This window comes from Castor canadensis, chromosome 10 (genome assembly GCF_047511655.1).
Source record: "Castor canadensis chromosome 10, mCasCan1.hap1v2, whole genome shotgun sequence".
Lineage (NCBI taxonomy): Eukaryota > Metazoa > Chordata > Mammalia > Rodentia > Castoridae > Castor > Castor canadensis.
The window spans coordinates 66815697-66838231 of NC_133395.1; the positions used below are offsets into that span (position 1 = coordinate 66815697).

Consider the following 22535-nt stretch of genomic DNA (forward strand, 5'->3'; position numbering starts at 1 on the left):
TCAAATCCTATTCACACATTAGTTTGAAACGGTAGCATCTTTGTGAAGGTATTTGCTGAGGGAAGATGCAAGGGCTAAATTATAGAAATAGCAAATTCTCATTAAGTGAACAGAGACTAATAAAAATAAACAGTGCAAGATTGTGCTATCACATGTTAATAATGCTTATTCCCATGATGTTGTAGGATTACAAAAAACTTTAAAAAATAATTATTATACTTAAATTTTGGTAGTTTGGGGCTTATGGAGAAATGAATAGCAACTATGTAAAGTTCCTACAGACAACTACAACACCCAAATTCTGCTGTCATTAATATCTTACATTTTTATTGCCAGTAAGCGTGTTACTTTTATACTTTCAGATGTTTCAGTATCCTTTATTTTGAAATATAAAGCTGATCAAAGTGAATGCATCCTTTACTAGTCAATGTGACTATGCTGTAATGGGTACTTTGATTTGCAACTGAACTTTTTATTTTTTAGGTCTTAATTGTGCTGCAATTTAGGTCAAACAAACAAACAAACAAATGACTTCTATTCTCAGAAATAAAGTAGCTAGTTGTAGCTAGATATGAAAGAGAGTGTTCATCCTGTCCCCTTTCTCAATTATGCTGTAAAGATGAATGACAAAATCAGACTCCACTAAGAACATGATAGAACAAAATATCTTTTACAAATTTGTTATAATAGACCAAGGGAAGGAAAATGCAGTACACTGATAAAAGCACTGAGTGTTCATTGCTTTTAAAAAATTTGGCACATTTAAAAACAACTTGAAGAAGACATTCCGGTACGTCTTCAGGCTATCAGGGTGCCCTCTGACTAGCCAGAAAGTGTACCACATACAATGGAGTCTGTCACTATAAGGGCATCTCTCTTACACTTCTATGGTTTCTTTCTCTCTACCTCCAAAACAGAACTCATAATACAGACTAATTTTAACAGAAATATAAACAAATGATAATGTACTATGAATTTACATCAGCATATTATGAGGTGAAAAAATTATACTACCTAGACTTTTTTTGTGGGCTTAGAGTGAATCTTTGAGTAGTCTTTGTTTACATCATCAAATATCTTTATTTTTTGAGTGTAGAAATTTTTAAAAACATTTTCATAACAAAAAGTTTTACTAATAACACATTTTGGAGTCAGAAACTATGGCTATCCTTCTAACAAGTGGTTGAAGTTTGTGTTTGACTGTTAGTGAGGCTGAAACTCATGCTCTATCGTTTCTTGGTCATTAGATACAGTTGACTATGATGTTATTAATTCTGGATCTTGAATCTTGGTGAACTCATCTGAAAATATCAGGTAGCCAGAATCAATATTTGGATTTCATACATTGTTCAGCTTTTGTCACCTGAGTGCCACCTCATAAAACAGGTTTGTTCATTCAGAGCAGACACAAGTTTGCCTTTTCTTTGTATGCATGAATATGAGGGTTCCTTGAGATACGTTAAGTTCTATGTTCCTTTAGAATAATGTTTATTCTCTATTAATATTACATAGCATTAACCTTAAATTCTCCCTTCAAAAATGATTACAAAGATCAAATATTTAATCTAACTTTCATGGCTATATTTTGGAATCATGGAAATATCAGAATGACCCTATTGTAACATGAATTTGCAGACATTTCAGGTGTACAAGCAAAATAATTACATAACACAAAGAGAATTTAGACACCTTTGCTAAGTATTTGTGTTTGAATTACTCCATATCTGAGGTTGTAGGCCTTTCAATAAATGTACATAAAACTCAGTTTACTCTAGTTAGACGCTACAAGTAAAAAAGAAAGGCATCTTTATGTAAAATAAGTTTCATTCCTGCACATTTTCCCTTAACAGAAGTGCAAACATTTAATATAAATTAATATCCAAATGTTTCTAAAAGTAAGGAAAGATAGTATAATTTCTGATAGTAAATTTAGTATACAGAAAGTTAAGATCATCCTAGAAACCTTTTCTTCTTTCTCAAAACTGGGTTAGATCCTCCTATGGGCTCTGTTCCTTTACATAGCAATCTCTATTGTTAATTGTAACAATTTGGTGGAATGGCATCACCTAATTATACAACTACCTGCAGGGTTAGCATGCCTTTTCACTATAGCACTTGTATCCCCAGATCTTAGCAGAATAGTTGCCATAGAGCAGATGCTTGATAAACAATTGTTGAATATGCAGATACATTATGCAAGGGCTGAAGTGGTTTTGCTTATCTTTTTAGAACATTTGGTTTTATTCACCTATGCTATTATATGCCAGACTTGACATAGAAACTGAAATGTAATACAGTAAAAAGCAAAAAAAGTTACTTTGTTGTTGCTTTTATAACTAAATCAATGTTGCTGTTTCAAAGAATACCAATTAATTATGATTTGGGATACCAGTTTATCAGTTTATCACATGAATTTACCAGTCATGTGAAATGGTGGATGACAATATAACCAGGAAAAAGGGAAGCTTTTAAGAGAGGTGTGATGGTTAATTCTAATTATCAGCTTGATTGGACTGAGAAATATTTAGGAGATTAGTACAGCACACCTCTGGGGGTGTCTGTGATGGTGTTTCCTTAGACAGATCATGAAGGCTCTGATCTAATGAATGGATTAATCCCTTGGTGGAGTCATATGATGGCATTATTGGGAGGTGGTGAAAGGCAGAAGAAGAGGGGTCTGGTTGGAGGAAGGAGGGGTGTGTCTTTGGGGGTTATATCTCGCCCTGATGATTTCCTGTATTCTCCTTTCTCTACTTCCTGGCCATCATGATGAGGGCTGCTCTTCTCTGTGACACCCTCCCTATCATGATGGACTGACACCACTGAAATTGTGAGCCAAAATAAAATGACTCCTTTCCTTAAGTTGTTCATGTCAGGTGTTTGGTCACAACAATGCAAAGTCTAACTAATGTAAGAAGAATATGCATATATGTGTATGTATGCATATGTGTGTGTATTTATTTATTTAATTTATTTCCCCAGTATTTCCTCTAGCACTGATTGGCTTGGGAATTTATGGGAGTAAATTTCTTGATCTCAGAGATCTCATTTGCAAACTGATATATAAATCACAGAGTTTCAAACATAAGTTTTAAATGAGATAAGGTGGCAAACTCCAAATGTCATGCCTGTGTTTGGCTCACGGTGGACACATGACAACAGTAGAGCTTTGTATTATGACTACCATTTTACCCTTGCTTATACAATAGTTCTTCTGCACTTCTTTGGTGGTGGGGGGGGTAGGTAAAAGGGCAGGGGGAGTAGCAGTGACCTGAAATTCCCTCCAAATCTTCCTTGTGTCATGGAAATCTTCTATGACAGATTCATGGTGGCAGTCCAGCCCAGCATCAGAGGGGCTTGCAGTGGAAGACAATTGTTACCATTGGATGGACTTTCACAGAGGAGTGTCTATGTGCTTACATGGAGAGTGATCTCACCCATTTCTGTCAATTCCAAAGAAAACCAAACAAAATAGTCTGCCAGTGGCAGGCTTCTGCAGAGACTGAAGGATGGTCCTATTTCTCAGATTTCTTATCCAGCAAATGAATTAAATAGTTCATGAACTTTAAACTCATTCCCAACTGGAACTTTCTATGTGTATATAAAAAAGGAAGGGGATTGTAGAATCAAATTGAAACAAGGAAGGATAGCAAAGGAATAAAGACAAGAGAGTGAGGAAAACACCATGACATCAAATGGCTGATTTTCTATGTATGTAACCCCAGGGGCCGTGAATATCTGGTGGCAGGGCAGATTACAGAGAGAGCTTACCATCTGTGCTTTGCAATCAGTCCTCTCCCTATTCTAGTTTTTCTCTTTGAACTGCAGGCTTCAATTTACAATGAAGTTGAATTTATTTATATATTCAATAAACATGTGAACCTATTTCACCAGGAAGTTGTTAATATACATATTCATGGAAGAATGGCCTACTCCTTTAGTGTTTCTACAGTAGTTTATTGAATAATAGAAAAATCCTCTTTTTGGTCCTGATTTTTCATACAAAAAAATATGCCTATTCTAGACAAAATCATGGGTATCTTAGTCTCCTCCAGTGAACTGCACCTGGGTGTTCTCATCCTGATTGTCAGGAGCAGGTATCACCTCTCTGCACAGTTTCAAGATTCAGTTCCATCACATTCATGGCCAATTCAAAGCCCTCAGGTCTGGGATTGGGCCACTGACAGGAAAGTCAACTCTATTGAGCACAGAGCCATGGTTCACAACTAGAGAGACACAAACATCCAGAGGCACAGGAGATATTATGGAGCATTTGTGAACACTGAGCATTGCCTCAAGTTAAATAGATTAGTAAGTATTCAGGGGTATGTGTTATTTTCCCACTGGATGTAGTTGTTAATGTACAACTCATAGCCATATAAAATCTTTACCTAAATCGGAACTACATAATTTAAAAGATGTAAGTGGACAGAGAATTACAATGGTATAATTGTGAACAAGTGCATATGTTTGTGGGTGTGTGTGGAGAATTTACATTAAAAAGTTACTTTTATCATATAATTTGGGAACTAATGTTCTAAGACTTGTCACATGTGGAATTAAGAGCTTCCTGCAAACATTAAGCAAAAGATGGAATGCTACCTAAGTCTATAAGGTGATGAAATCAAGAGGATTAAATGAAAGAAAATATACAATGTGCTAAGCACATTGAGAACCAACAGCGAGCACTCAATCAATTTCCATTGTTACCGTTATTAGAAGTTATGAGTTAGTGACTTTTCCTAATGGAAAAGTATGGATTTGCATGTATTTATATAAACTGGCTAACTAGTAAAAGTCATTCCAAACCCCAAACAAAGCAGAGTGATTAAACTACTCTGGCTCTCATAAAACTGAGTTCACACTCATCCCCTATGGTCTTTGATAATAGGAACTATTCCATTATGCAGTACCAGAACAAGAATGTGAATTTTTATGTGAAGAATTGGGAGAGAAAATGGAGAAAGAAACAATCAAAATTCTGGAAGTTAAAGTGTTACTTTGTGGGAGGGAAAGTATTAATTTCTTAAATGAAATCTGACATTAGATTTATGATACTAGAAATAATGATATTTATATTCTGTTTTATGTTTATAGAATTCTTTCATAGAAAGCTATAGCAGGAGATTATCATTTTTCCTTATTTTGTACATTAGGAAACTAAACCTTAATAATGGCTACTTGATTTAAGGCCATATAACTAGAAATAGTAGAGCTGTAATCAAATTCAGGTCTTACAATTTCAAGGCAAATGGTCTTCAAAATGGCATGGGACATATCAGGCATTATGAAACATGCCCACTATCTAAAGATAATCATAACTCTGAATGAATAGGAATGAACTTGACTTAGACAATTCTAAGACAAAGAAGACGATCATTACATGAAATGAAATTATGGTAAAGAATATTTGGCACAGCCTATAGTGAGAATAGATTTTATATGGGATTGTGTGTGTGTGTGTGTATTTTGTTTTAATATCCCACTTCTGTGATATCACTGAGTGTGTCACTCTAGGCTTATAGAAAGGAAGGCAGAAATAAGTTTAAATTGCCTTATTCCTTAAGGTAAAGTATAGCAATTGTGCTAATTGGCAAATAAAGTCTCAAAAAATGGCTTCCAGCTTTAATTAGTGGAACAGTTTAAATGTATTAAAGCCATCATGGACTTGTTTAAAAGAGAAAAGCTTTATTATTGAAGTATATAACAAGCTCAGGACCAGAAGAAAGTTTAATTATTCATGCCTAGATAATGCAGATAAAAGTAAATGTAATTAAATGCAACCGTTCTTTAATGAAAATTATAACCATAATTGAATTTTGTATTTAAAGGTAGAGATATTAGTTAAACAAATGATGTTGGAGCTCCAGTTTTCTGATCCACTCTCTTTAATTATGCTCAGTCTTTTAACACATGTGTCTCCATTTCATGTACTCAAAAGATTGTATCTTTGCAAAGCATTTAAGAGTTTTCTGACTGACAAAATAAAGTAGGCTGGCAGTTTGAAAGAAAGTCATGTCTGGCTTCTGACAGGATTTCAGCTTTAGAAGTCTCTACAAGGTCTGTATAAATGCCAGCCCTCAAAAAAGCTATTCAACCTTTTTTTTTTTTCTGCCTAACTACATCAAGACAAACCAGGATTGTAGAAGTTTGGCAGGAGGAGGAAAAAGGTCAAATTACACAGAAAAGCATTAAGGTTCTCTTTTACCAACATCAGCCAAGGGTGTGCATTGACAAGAAAACATAATCTAATAGAAATTAAGAGCAATGACTCAAGACACTGTTCACTACAGACGGGCTGGCTCAGGTGGGAGGGGTGAATATTATGTAACAAATGTGGAAACATACAGCCAAATAAAAATTTTTGACTGGTGAATATATGTAGGAAATTTGAATAATTAAATTCAATAAAGGGAATAAGTTAATCCCCAAATGGTCTAACTCTCAAGCCATTTGTTTAAAAGCTATTTTATTGTTTTATTTGTCAGATTTTATTTTATTTATTATCATATTAACACTGGAGGTACACTGTGATATTTAGAAAAGTGCTTAAATTCACCCCCTCCACCATTCCACCATATCCCCCTCCCCCCATTCCTGGGACAGTTTCAACAGGTCTCATTTTTCCATTTTCATACATGAGTACATAATATGTGCACCATATTCACCCTCCCTAGACGGTGTAAGAGATATTTTAAAAACATTTCAAAGACTTTAAAACTGATGAGTTAATTCTTTTTAAAAAGTGAAAGGAGCAATATTAGTTCTAAAAGAGAGATTTATAGTAACAGAAAGCACATTAGTAATCATATTTGTGTAGCTCATTTACTTGCATAAATACATTTTCCTGAATTATTTTTAGGGTTCCCTTTTCCCATCAGTGTATCTGAGAATAGTGTACCATGAATCTAGAAAATTCTCTGAAGAGAAAGTCTGAATAACTGAATTTAAAGCATCCTCTATAAGGTATTTTATAATGAAAACCCACTAGCAATGACACAGCAGGTCCCACTAGTGCTTACCGTCTCCGGGATCCACGATCTCCACAGTGGTCACTGCAGGGAACTCCAGGGCGGCCAGCACTGGCTCTGATAGAACCACCTGGAAGGTCTCGGACTGCTCGTGCTCCCCATCACTCAGAATCCGAACTCTCCACGTGGCCCGGGTCTGGCCGGGGTTGAACTGCACTTGCTTCTGGGCTTTGCCTTTGAAGTCTTTGTCTTTTTCTGCTGTCCCATCTTTTGTGCCAATACCTCCATAGAAAGATGATATCATTTGCTTACATTCATTTCAGATGGGCTTATTACTTTTTCTTTTCCTGCTTAGTTCTGGGAATTTAATGTAGGCCTCATGCCTACTGCTAGGCAAGTGACCTGCCACTGACCTATATACCCCAGCTCCTAGGATCATTAACTCTTTACAGTTGGATTGGTAACTTAGTTTTTTTGCCACTTGTCCTATGGAGCACAGTAGATCCTGCTTTGACTGCATGAAATGAATAATTGAGTATGGGTCTGATGATGAAAGTGTTCTATTTATTGCAGGTGTGGGATAGTGTATGATTCTGTTCTATTCTTGATCCATATGATATGGCTGTATTTTCTTTGATCTTATTTTGTGTTACAACTTCATGCAAAACAAGACAGTAAATTTTCATTCATGTTGTATAATATCCAGAATCCTACAAGTTCATAAATCTTAACTCTTCTCATTGACTTTTCCATATATTGCTGTATGTTGTAAAAACATAAGAAATATTCTCTGACTAGAAAATACAAGCCAATAAGAAACTCTGTGTGTCAAAGAACTCTCTGATAATCTAATTCATAAATGGCCACACAGAATAATAAAACTTATAATATTCTTTAAACATTTGATGGAACTAGGACCCTTAAGAGAATCTAATTCAGTGCTTATCAACATGGTCATTGTCAGGTGTCTCTTTGTGGAACTCTCCAGAATTCCCTGAATCCATGTGAACAGAATTGGAAAGCTAAATATATATAGTAATTATGAGCAGTGTGCTTGGCTGACTCTGATGGTTCACTCAAGGTCAATTCCAGTTGGCTGGAAAGGGGGAAGTATCTCTAACTGCATTACAAGAGAATTGTCACCATTATTATGCCAGGTACTCAAACCATAAATAACTTACTTGTAATATTTCTTTCTCTGTCTTTTTTTTTTTTTTGATGGGACTGGGTTTTGAATTCAGGGCTTTATGCTTGCAAAGCAGGTGCTCTACTGCTTGAGCCATAGCTCCAATCCATTTTTCTCTGGTTATTTTGGAGATGAGATCTCAAGAACTATTTGCCCAGGCTGGCCTCAAACCATGACCCATCCAATCTCAGCCTCCCAAGTATCTAGGACTATAGGTGCTAGCCACTGGTATCCCATAATATTTCTCATTGAATTGAAGACATTATCATATTTTTGGAAAATTTCATTTGTTCTTCAAATTTGAAATGGAACTTGGCCAAATAATGATTCATCCAACCACAAATGTTCATTGAATAGTTAGTATGAGACTTATCAAAGAACAAAGCAGGCAAAAACCTTTGCCCTCTAACTGCTTACACACATTAATTTGAATATTTACTTCTTCACCTGAGCAAATCACTGACTGTTAGTTTAATGTTAAAATGAGGATGAAAATAAGTTTTGTTAAGAAATATTTGTCTTATATGCCTCAGAAAATAACAGAGATAAATACTGCACTGTATGTTTCTTTTTCAGTGGTGGGTGAACCATGATTTATTTAGTGGCAACAGGAAAAAGGGCACAGGAAAGGAATTACAGAGCTGCATATCTGGTGAATGCTGGAGACAACCTGTTAGCTCTCTGAGTCCTAATGCACACAGAGTGGTTGTCAACACCTCTTAGATTCACCACAATTCACACCAAGGTGCAGATGGAAGGAATCATTCTCTGTGAGGTTCAAGAGCAGATCCTGCTCACTGACCCATCTGTCTCCAAGGGGCATGGCTGGCAAAACCCTGCTACACAGCCTCTGATAGCTTTTGCCTGCTTTTCTGTGTGGTTGTGTTTTCTTCTATCAGCAACACATTCTTTTTCTGTAGATTTATAAGGCAGTTAAAAACAAAAGGAAAGTGTATAATATAGGAACCATTCACTAGTTCCAACTGGTTATCTTTACCACATGATAGTGAATTCATCCAACCCAATAAAGCTTAAGTTCTACTTAAACACACCTATCACCTTTCACTTTGTTATTATGTGAAACTACCATTGCCTATTTTTCTCTTACATGGAGAAACAGCACAGGGGTTAAAGCAAGGTCCTTGTGGAATGAGAGAACAGATTTTGTATCTCTTCCTGTCACACAGCTATGAGATCATGGGCAAGTTATTAACTTCTCTCAGATCTCTCAGACCCTGTGGTGCAATGGTTAAGGGTGCAGGCTCTGGAGCCAAATCTCATTTCTATCTGTTACTTGCTATATAAATTTTGGAATATCATAATTTTTCTGTTTCTTCACATGGAATATGGGGGATAAAATGGTATTCTTCTCCTGGGGCTGACCTACGTAGGATACTGAGAATTGTGTCTTGCAAATAATAAGAACGCAATAAACTTAGCTATCATATAGTCCATGCAACACAGCACCTGTCACATAATGAACACTCAAGGAAATGCTAGTTGAGTTAGTGAATAAAGGGCTATTATAAGGAGTAAGAGACACAGGGAAAGTGCTTAATGTGCTTAATGAAGTGTCTTGTCTTTACTAAATGTTCAATAACTAGTAAAAAATAAGGTCTCTGAGATGCACAGATTGCTGTGGAATACAAATCCATATTTAATTTATTAGCAGATTATAAGGGTTACAAAATGAATAATCATCTTTGAGAAAACACATATACAAATTTTATGTAATTCAGGATTTCCTAACCATGTTCAAATGACAACTGTCTTTAACTTAATGCAATCTAGCTCATTCTAAAAGTCTTTAAGTAAAAGTGGACATTGTATGGTGACAGCTCTGTGAAGCATCCTCATTATAAACCATCTATGAGGCTACCTTAATTTGACTTCCCTTCCAGGCACTAGATGAATTCTAGGAACTGTCTTCAATGAATGCAGACATGGGTCACACACAGAAATCTTTCTAAATTTCAACAATCCTGATTTGCTAATTAAACATGTGAGATTAACCAAGTCTCCATAGAGACTTTAGAATTGCTGGTATTTCCACATTTGTAGGAAATAATAGTCATTTGAAAAACAATAACTTATAAAAAAGAGCTCTGGCTTGACACTTTAGTATTCAGCTTAAGAAAAAAGGGCAGTGAAAGAAAAATTAAAATAAAGACAGTTTTGTACATCTTTTCCAATTATTAACTTTCTCTTAGCTATCTATAGGCTGGTAAATGAGTAATTAAACTCCTGAGGGGTGAGAATAAAACACAAATAGATGAGAAAATCATTAATAGTTGCTAAGGTGCTATTTTTTAATTATCCTTTTCCATGCAATTTATTTTCAATCACAAAGCACAGTTAAGGCTAACCTTTCAGTGACAAGAGGACAGGATCTACAGAGTATGTTTGCAGAGAGAACATGTCCCTAAAAGGGAGCACAGAACTTCACTATGCCCTAGAAGGTAAAACACGGAGTGTAAATGACATCCAGGCAGAAGAACACACAAATAAAGAAGATGGAAACAGAGCTGCCCGACTCTGGGTGGGACTGCAGGTGTTTATTCATTTATACAGTAGTCCTCATGTATACTTTTTTACTGATTTTTAGCAGACTTTTATGTTATGGATAAACTACAGATTCACTTAAACTTATTCTAATCTAGTGATATTTGTTTTTGTTTTTTAACTTATGAGTGATTACTTCCAGTTTCTAAAGTTAAAAAAAAAGCACAAAGTATTTTTTAAATAATAAAAAATGAGTGTAAAGAATCTGAACATGTCTGGAGAAGTCACAGGGCTTGGCAGGACATTGAGGTTGTGGCAAAAGTATGCTACTGAGAGAGAGAGACAGAGGAAGAGGAGGAAGAGGAAGAAGAAGAAGAAGGAGGATGAGAAGGAGAGAAGGAAGAAGAAGGGAAGAGAGGAAGAGGGGAGGAGGCCATGAGAGTGGAGGAGGAAGAGAGGAGGACAAAGGGAGAAGAGAGGAGGGGAAGAGGAGAGAAGGGAGGGGAGAGGAGAAGAGGAGATGGGAGGAGGAGGAAAGGGAGGAGAGGGAAAAGAGAGAGAGAGAGGGAGAGAAAAAGAGAGAGAATATCTTTCTGTTGATAGTAATCTACTGGTTAAGGGTTGATGGACCACTAAAATTTCAAAATAATTACAGGGCTCCTAATCTTTTGTATTGTGGACATTTCCCTAGATTCCTATCTTAATTGATAGTCTCACTCAGAAAAGCTCTTTTACCATATAAATTCTACCAGCCTAAATGTCTATATTTAATATATGGTACCGGGGGTACTGCCATTTTCATTAATGCATCAAATATTTTGTGCCAACTATATTACTGCTTCAAATTACCCAGATACCTCCTTTTCTCTATTTTGTGCTTATATGAAATAAAATATGAACTTAAATGAGTTAGAAACTGGAGTTTATTCATTTTCTTTTAATTCTCAGTTTTAGTTAAAAGAAATAAAGCAGAAGAAAATGATAACTATTTAACATTTTAATGTTGGTTGCAAAGAAAAATGGCAGCATAAATCTTGAATGTAGTACAGCGGTATTCGTGGAGCTTTTAGTGAGTACCATAGCATTCAAATGCAGCATGCAAGTAGTAACTTACACTTTGATGTCTGATAAATCACTGAATAGTTTTTTGTTTATTTATAACGTAGTCCTTATGTGTGTTTTATACTAATGCTTTAGCAGACTTTCACTTTATGAATAAATTAAAGATTTACTTAAGATTATTGTAATCTAGTGATAATTCATTTTTTTTGAACTTGTGAGTGATCAATCCAGTTTTTCAAAGTTATTTTTATAACAGAGGAAGATAACATTTAGGTAGAAGGCTTGAAGAGGTACTGACTGTAATATAAATTTGTTGGTATTTTGTTTTTTAGCAGTTAAAGAATCTTTAAATATCAATATCTATGTATTTAAACCAGATCAGTGAGTTAAACTAGTATTTTAATCACTGTAGAAAAATTAAGCCTCTACTAGAAAATTGGGATTTTTGAGATGGAAGTACAAAATTTAACTTACTTATAAATGAGGTTTCTCCCAAGTAACCTCTGCGTTTAAGAATGACATCAAGAAATTTGGAGTCCTCATTGATCAGGTAATATTCCTTCTCAAAGGAGATCCATGCCCAATTCAGACGAAAGTGCTGGTTGGTTAACTTGTTTCCACCTGGAAAATAAAAAAATTAAAGCCTTATATTAATGCTTTCTTGAATGAGTGACCTTAAAAATTCCACAGGCAACTTTAGTGATGCAAATTTAAGAATCAACATGGCTATTTGGTTTGATACACAACTCTAAAAAATGTACATGGAGATACAGTCTACTGTTCAGGGTTGTTATATAGATACACAACAGTTGACATAATCCTTCACAAGGTCCTTGCTCTTTTAGGAAGGAAGGTTGGTAAGTGAGAAGGAGCCCAGAACTAAGTACTAGAAGCAATTTACTTCAATTATAAAACTGAATACCCACGTTGCAGGATGACCTACTTTCCAGCAGGTGCCGCTGGAGAGCAAGTTTCTCTACAGAGATGGCTGCAAGGCTCCTTTGTGATGTTTTTAAAAACACACACAACTTCACAAAAACTTCTTTCTGGTTCATAGAGCAATTGGGTGGAAGGCTTTAATTATAACCACTTAAGGAAAAACAAATATCCCTTTTCAACCTCCCCTTCCCCAAGGATTCCACTCCATTCCTCAGAGCAAACAGACAGCTCTTTCCGTTGATTCCATTCCACTCTGAAGATAAGGCTTTCTCCTCCCACCTTCCCACCAAAGTGGAGTTGGCTGCCTATTTGGAGAAAATAAACCTTGCGTGTGATCTCTGTAATGTGAAAGCTACCCTGTTGGGTAAATGAAAGGAGAAATGATTATCAGCTGAACACTCTGCACCTATCCCTCCAGTTTTTTTGATCTACACCAATTATTTCAGAGTAAGGTGAGGTTTATAAACAAAGTCATCAGTAATTCCTTTTAAGTCTTTCTGGAAAAGGGTAGGCGGAAAAAAAAAAGCCCAAATAATAAACATAGCTAGAGGCACAATTTAATTCTGGTTTCTTCTCTTCTGAGTTCACATAAAGAAAGAGCTATAGTAGAGAAAAAGAAATGAGATGGGGACTAGCAAGGCTTTCTACATAAAGGGAAATAAATAAAAGAACAAACACATGCAAATATGCTTCCTTCTATTTATTTATTCATTTGTTGTTGTTGTTTTTTCGTGGTGCTGGGGTTTGAATGTGGGGCCTTATGTTTGCTAGGCAGGCGCTCTACCACTTCAGCCACTCCTCCAGCCCATCTATTTTTCTTTTTCTTAAATAAAATTACAGTGACTGAGCTACTGATACATAATAAAAATTAAAGAGACTACCCAATACAGCTGAGATTAGGTAGGGAAATTAGTTTTATTTATTGCTGTTTGCCTTGTAAATTAGCATAAATTTTTTATGTAGCCATATGACAATGTGTGTTTGCCTTACAGAGTTCCTTTCTCTTTTGCCCCATTTCCCTACAGCTGTTGCATACACCAAAGCAGCTCTTTGGTAATTTCCAGGTTCGCCCTGATCTACCCTGGTTCTTTTCCCACCCTCTACTCCGTTCACTCAAAGGTTAACCAAGATTCTTTCAACTCCAGGGATTTGTCACCCTTGCTCCTCCAGACACCCCTTGTCCTCTTGCCTAGAATCTTCTTTGGTTGACACTTTTCACCCTCCATTCTTCTTTTTTCCACCTTCTTCCTGAAGGCTCTATGATTCCACAGCAGCTCACATCATTTCCTCTAAATAATTGTGCACCTTAGTGGATATTTCTCATACAGTTTAATTAAACAAATTTATGCAGAAATTGTGAGTGTCCATTGTTTTTTATTACTGTCAACATTTCATCAATTAAATTAAGATATAAACCAGGGCTGATTTCTAAGTAATTGTTACATGAAAACAACTTTATGTCACATTTCTGTTCAATCAGATTGTGGTTCCAGTAAATTAGGTTTTACTCCAAGCCTTTTGGCATATTATCCCAAGATATTCCTTGTCTATCCTAACTCCCATGGCTTTATATATCACTTCCTTTTGAAAATTACTACTTTAATCATACATATTTGTGGGGTATTTGGTACATATATGTATGTGTATGTATTTGGTACATATATGTATGCATGTATATATCATATATATAATGTGTAATGATTAAATCAGAGTAGTATTTCCATCCCCTTAAATATGTTTTAAAGTTTTTTTGATATGATTACTAGAGGCGGAGAAGGGTGATTTGGGGGCTGTTAAAGGAAGGTAGGGTAATTTCCTGTTTCCTCTCACTGTAACATGTGACCTCAGAGGGCAGGGAGTTCATTTTGCTTATTGTTAGAAAAAAGGCTGTTGACCGAGGTAGAAACTCTATCGTCTTGACTGAGATAAGTTGAGTTCATTTATTGGGCAGTATAAATTTCTATATAAATGTAATCTATCTTAGTATTGAATCTTTTCATTAAAAATGTAATTGTGATACACTTTTTCTAAAATATCTTGCAAACTTGGACACTGTGTAAAGATTTTAAAGTGATTACCTATGAGTATGAATTATTGGAATTTGTGTTTGCATAAATAACACCCTCAGGGATTATTGGTGACTAATGGGCTCCCATTCCACTATAGAACAGCCTGATGGTGGTAGGGATACCTGCCTACCTTAATTTCACAGTCACTTAAAGATTAGTAAAACTTACTTTTAGGTTAGTGCTTACATTTCTCAAAGGATGAAACTCCCTGTCAAGAAAATATCAAGTTACTGGTTAATCAGAGGTTTTAAATGATCTATAGCTGGACAGGTTTGCCTTATTTTACACATCCACTCACCACTTTGGGCTTTCATTTGAAATAAAATTCACAAATAATATCAAGAAGCTTTGCTTTGTAGAGTGAGATGGTCCAGGTTAATTATGATTGCAACTTAGAATTCATTCTTAAACTAGGATTTTAAACTAGATTTTTATCTACAGAATATGAAGTTAAATCTATAAAGCTTAACTCTGAATACGATTAAATACTACATAATTTCTGAACCATACACATGTGAGTGATATTTAACTTCAGAACTTATAAAATTTCAGCTCTCACTTATTATGCAGGAGTGGTATAGGGATTTGGGGAACTAAGCTGTAGCTTATTTTAACTCCCTTTATTAAAACTGTGATCTTACATAATTGAACTCTGTATTTTAACTAAAGAATGGAAAGCTACCTTACTGACTCATTTCACATACCACATAAACTCCTCTAAAACCTAAATGAATGTGAATAATAAGTGTTAATGCTTTAACCAAAGCTATAGCTTTCTGAATTTGAAAGTTTAGATGAAATTAAACAACTTAAAAACCTGACCAAACTTTTCTTTACATGTGATTAGTTGCCTTTCTAAAATAGATCTTGTCATCTCTGATGCCTGAAGAGCTAGTCTCAAAGTCTCATTGGAACAAATTAAAGTCCATAGCTTGTGTCATAAATCCACACAACAGGTGCCTGACAGCTGATAACCACACTCCCAAATGCTTTGTCCCTAAACTCTGACACTAAAGCCATTAACGTTTTGATGAAAAGACCTCCTTTGAACTTTTCCAGCTGGCCTTTAGGCTTCTTCATTTTCTTTTTCAATTCAACCCCTATAGTTATTTTAGAATAACAAAGAATCCCAATCTTCAATTAGCCCTCCCTAAAAACACAGGGCTGCCTGACTTCTTTCTAGACAAAGCCCACTTTTTCAGTAATGAGACACCAATGTCACACTTTGACTTGCATTTGTTGAAGAAGGGTGCCTGTTTAGCTTTGCAAGAAATTTCTTCTTGGACAAATGTTAGTTACCAATGAAGAATGCTATTGGTATTTTCTAGCTTGGTAAAATTTCATTAGCTCAGAATAAAGTTCAGTTTGGCAGCTGAATTGGAAATCAAATATGTAGCTTCTTAAAAAAAAAACCTAGATATAGCCTTATAAATGAGCAATAGAAATAGGTATTCTAGGGTTGGAGATATAGCTCTGTGGTAGAGCGCTCACCTAGAAATAGATGTTTGTATTAAAAATGATTAAGATGCTAGTATCTAATTTATTGGGGGAAATTAGACAATTTGACTTTTAAGCAGATTTTAAATAGTCTTTTTCCCTTAGAGGGTAAAGCCAGTGATTAGCAACCATGCAACCACCATGAGGATCAGAGTTAGCAATTATGGTGAGAATATAAAATAAAGGTTAACATATTTTTTTTTCTGTGATAGGATGAACTTTTCTTAAACTTGGCTTTGTCTTTGGAATCTTCCATGTCTTTGGAATCTACCAGCCCATGGAATCCTGTCCTCTGGCTCTTAATGTCATGTTGATTTTTACTATTTTTTGAAAACCACCTGGTGCAAAGCTGAAGCCACCTTTGCTGTCAGTGGGAGCCTAGGATTGACATTCAATTATGGGAGATGGGACATTCACAGAGATGATGTGTGTAAACTTAGAGACTGGCAAGTGCTAGAAGAGGCACTGATATTGAGCTGTGGGAATTCATAAGAGTGAGGGATTGATTTCACTTCAGGGGATCAAAAGCAAAGTTATGAAGACAGAGTGTTTAAGTGTGCCTCAAGCACAGGATTGTTTTTGGACATTCTTCTGGGGTCCTAAGAGGAAGGTATTCCTGGAAGATTAAGAATAAGACCATAAGGTTGGTCTGGTGGCTCATACTTGTAATCCCAGCTACTTGGGAGGTAGAGAAAAGGAGGATTACAGTTCCATGCCATCCCAGGCAAAAGGTTAGGGAGATCCCATCTGAGCAAATAAGCCATGTGTGGTGGCATACATCTTTGGTACCAGCTATGGGAAGGCAATAGGATTTCAAGTAGGTTGCAGTTCAGGCTGGTCCCAGGAAAAAATGTGAGATCTTGTCTACAAAATAACATAAAAGGCAAAAAGATCTGGGCCCTGAGTTCAAACCCCAATACCATAAGAGAAAGAAAGATAGAAAGAAAGAAAGAAAGAAAGACAGACAGAAAGAAAAAGACCAGAGATAAGAAATCCAGTAAAATTCAATTTGATAGGAGGTCAGGATATTTGCTAAATATTAATTTCCTCTCCTTTTCCTATTTAAGAGATTTGATATTAGAGGCAAAAAAACAGTAATTGAGGGGTACCCAAAGTTTGCCTTGGAAGGGAGGCGAGATCACCTGAGGTGACAAAGACATAGACAGACATTGAGAGATGATGATCTTTGACTCAAGAGCAGCTGACCCTGAAGAACTTGTAGATAGACTCCAAAGAGTTGTCAATAGATTTTATAATTTTGTAGACTACTAATTTTAGTATAACAAAGTATTAAAAATTATTGCCAGTATGCAACTTTTGATAATTGATGTATCATTTCCTTTCTTCACTCTGTATACCCCACCCCATTTCAATTGCCTTTTATATTCCAAAAAAGAGGCATCACAGCAAAGGGATCAGATCTACAAAGAAATAAGGGAATATGCAGAGAAATATGTGGAAAGAAAAGTTGCAGGGCAAAGATCAGAAGGTGGAGAGAAATAGTTGGGGCACATATTGATCTCTGTTGGATACACACACCCATGTGGTGGGCTTTGAGGAAAGGCACAAATAAGTACACCCTCTTAGCCAATAGCATGAAAGGAGATATGACATCTTGGTATTTGTAAAATGAACTACATTGAACTGAACTCTAGTTTGGTTAGTTCACATTCTACTCTTTCTTCTTCTGTGGGCTCTACATAGCAAGTTGCCACTTCCTCTGTGGGGTGAACAGGCAGAGTAACAAGTATACTAATGTTTGCATTAGAAGCTAAGTACTTCACAGTCCACATTGTTACACGTAGTTTTGGTCCTTGGGAATGTGATTTGGTCACAGATATTCCCATAATGGTTATAGAATGGGGGTATATTGTAAGAAAAACGATTTTTTCTATCAAAGTATTTGTTACCCTCTTAGATTACTTAAAAATTCCTCAGGTAGCCAACTTAGGTGAATTGCATGTGTAAAGGATCCTTGCTGCTTCTTCCGGATTCCTGTACAACTCCACTGCCCGCCAAACTACATGCCCTTACCCATCCCCCATGCCTTTCAGCCAATCTGGAAAGACTGTGAACCTTTGACCTGGACAAATCCCAGGTAAGGGGCAGGTACAACTGTGTCAGGGATATAAGAAGGAGCCACTGTCAGCCATTTTGTGCTTTCATGTTTGCTCAGCGAGAGTGAGCACATGCTTGCACCCTCTTGATCAAAAGAAAATTGCCTTGTCAAGATTTTTTGTCTCTTGTGTGTCTGTTTTCGGCACCGGGGGGTTATCAATTCCAACAATATGACATTTATTTGCACATGAAGTTCCAAAGACTATTCATATACTGACCAGAGGTTGATATAGGATCCATTCTCACTGTTTCTAGATTCCATATTGACAAATTCATTTACTCATAAGAATTTATTCCTAAATCAAAATACTTGAGATGATTTTGTTGTCATTCTTGGACATATGCAGGTGTAAAAAAAATTGCCTTGCCTGATACTCTGCATTCTTTTTATAGCTCTCATTCCACAAACTTCTTCACAGTCTATTTAGTGGCATATTGGGCACATTTCTTTTTTGTTTTTTTTGGTAATTTCACTGCTTAAAATGGCCCCAGTCCATAGTGCTGAAGTGCTGCCTAGTATTCCTAAACATAAGAAAGGTGTAGCATACCTTAGGAAGAAAATATATATGTCAATAAGTTTTGTTCACTCAAGAGTTCACTCAAAAGTGCTGTTGGCTGTGAATGCAATGCTGATGATAAAACACATACCAAATAAAGTTTCTTTAAACAGATACACATAGAAACCTAAGTTACAGACTGGTTGCTGAAAATTTTGTGACTAGACCTTACAGGAACCTATGCCAGTATTTCCCCTAGGAACAATCATTTGGTATTTGCTAATTTATTCAAGATGATTTTATAGAACCTGACATCTGTGAATAATGAAAATCACTGTATTTACTCAGTATAGGTCACAGTAAGTTATTCTTTTGGGACATGAAAAACAAAGTGGACCACAGGAATGGAAAAGTGTCACTGCCCCACCCATTTCCTCTCTTAAATAAATCCCTTCCCTGGTTTATGCCTAGGAGTATGGATTGAAAGGAACCTTCCATTTGTATTCAGTTGGGCAGCCGTGGCCTCCCTCCACTCATCTGTCTCTGGCTACAAAAGCATTAGGATGTGGACAGTGCTGTTCATTTCATTCAGGTCCATGTTCAATTTCAGGATACTCCAGCTTAATTCTAATTTGCTGAATTTTTTTTTTTTTTTTGTAAAGCAGTACTACTGGATAGAAGCAAAATGTTATCTAAGTGAGTTTAGCTATACCATCAGCAAGTACCATGATACTAATAAACAATGTGGCCACCAAATGGTAAGAATTAAATGGAAAGACAATGAGTATGATGGTCACTTTCTAAATATTTGAGATGGAATAATAGAGAAATTAATACCAGCTAAGAGTTAAGATCCTCTTGTTTTAGGAATGAATTTGAAGACATAGTCAAAGCCAGGGAAACTGGAGGGAAAACCTTTCTTCCAGGCTGACTGATGGAACCCATAAGGCACCAGGTGGGTCAAAAGATGCAAGCCTGAGCCTGCAGAGACCTTTGGACTTTTCTTAAGAACAGCCTCCTCCCCCACCTTAGGTTCCCTTTCAACTGACTAATTAAAATTAAGAAAAATGTGTCTATTTTCATTGCTTATGAACAACAACAACAACAAAAAAAGACAGAGGGAGAACCCTAAATTTAGATTCACCTAGGATTTTAATAGTATTTTTAAAAATCAAACTTGATTTAATTGTACACACTTCATTTTCTTAGTTAGAACTTCAGTGCCTGTGGAATGAATGCCTTTACTGCTGGTATGCATGCCTAGGATAAGGAATTCAGGTATACATCACAGAGGACAAAGGACAAAGCAAACATGTAATTGCAAGGTGAACTCTCATTCACCACAGGGATGTTACTGGATTATCATTCCCAGTCTTAAATTAAAAGCTAATTTAGTCATTTTGATTCTGTAATGTGAGCAGCTAGGGGATTTATTTTCTGAAAATAAAAGTGTAATATTGTATCTAAAAAAAGAAGACAACCTAATTCAAGAAATAATTATGTTGGTGAGCAATGCAAATACAGACGCCAGGTGTTTTAAAGCAAGAATGAAGGTTGGATTGCAACTTTTCTCACTGGTCCATTTTACCAAGATCCAGAAAGACTGATTTGAGTTAAGATCACAAGGCAACTATTTGTAAAAAAAGGAATAAATTTCCAGGGGCTTTTATTCCTGATCTAATGGTCTTTCCATTTAACAGGTTGTGATCTCAAATAATATTCTTAAGCATAAAGTCATAAAAATTGTGTGCTGTAAAAAAACGTATATTTAAATGTAAATATATATGTGCATATATGTATTTAACTTGGGAGGAGTTAATTTATTTTTAAAGCAGACTAGAATTAATTTTCTACCATTTTCCCTATTTACATATGGAAGTAAAAATTTAAGCAAACAAACTCAGTATGTTCATAGAAACACTAACTGCTTTACCAAGAGGAGAGCTTAGTGAAGTCTAAGTCAGGATGATCCACACCCTCTTCACCCTCTGGGGAAAGGAAAAAACACAAAACCAAACACCTGGTGCAGCAAGATATCATGCATGCACTGCCTGAAGCTACAAATAAATTTATTAGATCTTTGGCAACACATTCTTAAAATAAACTTAATAGCCTTCAGGTCTCTGTTCAAACCAGAACCTAATTCCTTTTGTGGCGCCAGACAGCTCCCTCACCCCAAGGATACTAGGGAGAGGGAGGCAGTGGCTCTCCCTATCCTCCACCTTCAGGGGTAAACTGTTTAGCATCATGCAGTTAATTCTCCGTGAGGTGAGACGGTTTTCTATTTCTCATTTCTGTCACAGTACATTCACATTACTAGGAGACACTGCCAGTACGATTCACGTGCATGACAGCCTGAACTATGTTTTGTATTACCTTCTGACAATGTGTTATATTCACCAAATGAGACAAAAATATTAAAGAGGAAAAATTAGTAGTGCCTTAATTTCACTGTTAGAAAGAAAAAAATATTTAACTAAATCTATTATTTCCAGCACTTAAATTTGATGGAGGAATAAGATCGTGATAGGAACACAAAAGCCATTCTATGAATTGAAATAATGTGATTGAATTTTGACTCAGTGTGTTGGAAAGTATATATATATTTGTATATATGTATATGTTTGATTTAAATCTGAGTTGGTAATATGCTCTTACGGGTATCTGTTTTCAGCAGCAAAATTAACATTTGGAAGTTGTAAAGTTTTTATTATTATAATATTCAAGCATATTAATTATATAGACTAAAGGGTCTCACTGTGACATTTACACACACACACACACACACATTATGCTTTCGTCATCATGTCCACTTTCCCCAATGGTTCATCTTTGATTTTCACATCATTTTTTAAAAACTTCTACACTTAAAAAGAAATACATGGAATCATACTTGTTTGCCCAGCTATTGTTTCTGTGGCAAACCAAAAAGGCTTTGCCACTGATTTCTTTCAAAGAGGGAGAGAAGGTAGGAAGGAGGGAAAGAAACATAGAGAGAGGGAGGGGAGGACAAGGGAAAGATGGAGGAGGAGGAGAAAAAGAAACAGAAACAGAGACAGAGACATATAAAGAGAGTAAGGAAACATAACATCCGAGTTATGTATTTGTTTTTCTTTTCTTTTCATTTATTTCAAATTAGATTTGCAAAGCTAGCTTTGGTGCTTAACTTTTAGTAGTATTTAATTACTGTAACCCTCTGGTGACGGCTCTGATCCCTTTAAAATTATTCATGCCCTGTCTGGTGATTTCACAACCTTAGATTAATATAAAAGCTGTTCATTTACATATTTAGCCTCCAAAGAAGAAGAAGAAAAACCAATAGGTATGAAGGTAAGTTAGTAGTGTGGTCGTAGAGTATCAGACGCTGTTTAAAAAACAAAAATGAACAACATTCAGCAGTTTAATTCAAAGTGTACTTTTGAGCAGAGCTCCGGGTGAAGCACATATACTGGGAAGCATAAAGCTGGTTCACATGTGATTCCTTCTATAAAACTTAGACTCTATAAGGATGCTAAACTCAATATCACACATACATTATGTCATCAAACATAAAGTAAGAAGGTGAACATTAAGTCCTTGGAGGGTGTCAGATTGGGGAGACACTGAGTGCTCTGATTAAGAGGTACAGTGGACCAGGAACTAGAGAAAAGGTTAGATCAAAAAGAATTAACCTAGAAGGTAACACACATGCACA

At 35.9% G+C, this 22535-nt stretch overlaps 1 protein-coding gene across 1 annotated transcript in view; it reads right to left on the reverse strand.

Moving 5' to 3' along the window:
* The window catches only part of Frem2 (FRAS1 related extracellular matrix 2), a 160410-nt gene that overhangs the window by 80596 nt on the left and 57279 nt on the right, over nt 1-22535 (reverse strand). Inside the window, exons 3-4 of the mRNA XM_020184528.2 lie at nt 12196-12342; nt 7023-7253 (exon numbers count right to left, since the gene is read on the reverse strand). Coding sequence (XP_020040117.2) covers nt 7023-7253; nt 12196-12342 — 378 coding nt within the window. The remainder of the gene's footprint in view (nt 1-7022; nt 7254-12195; nt 12343-22535) is intronic.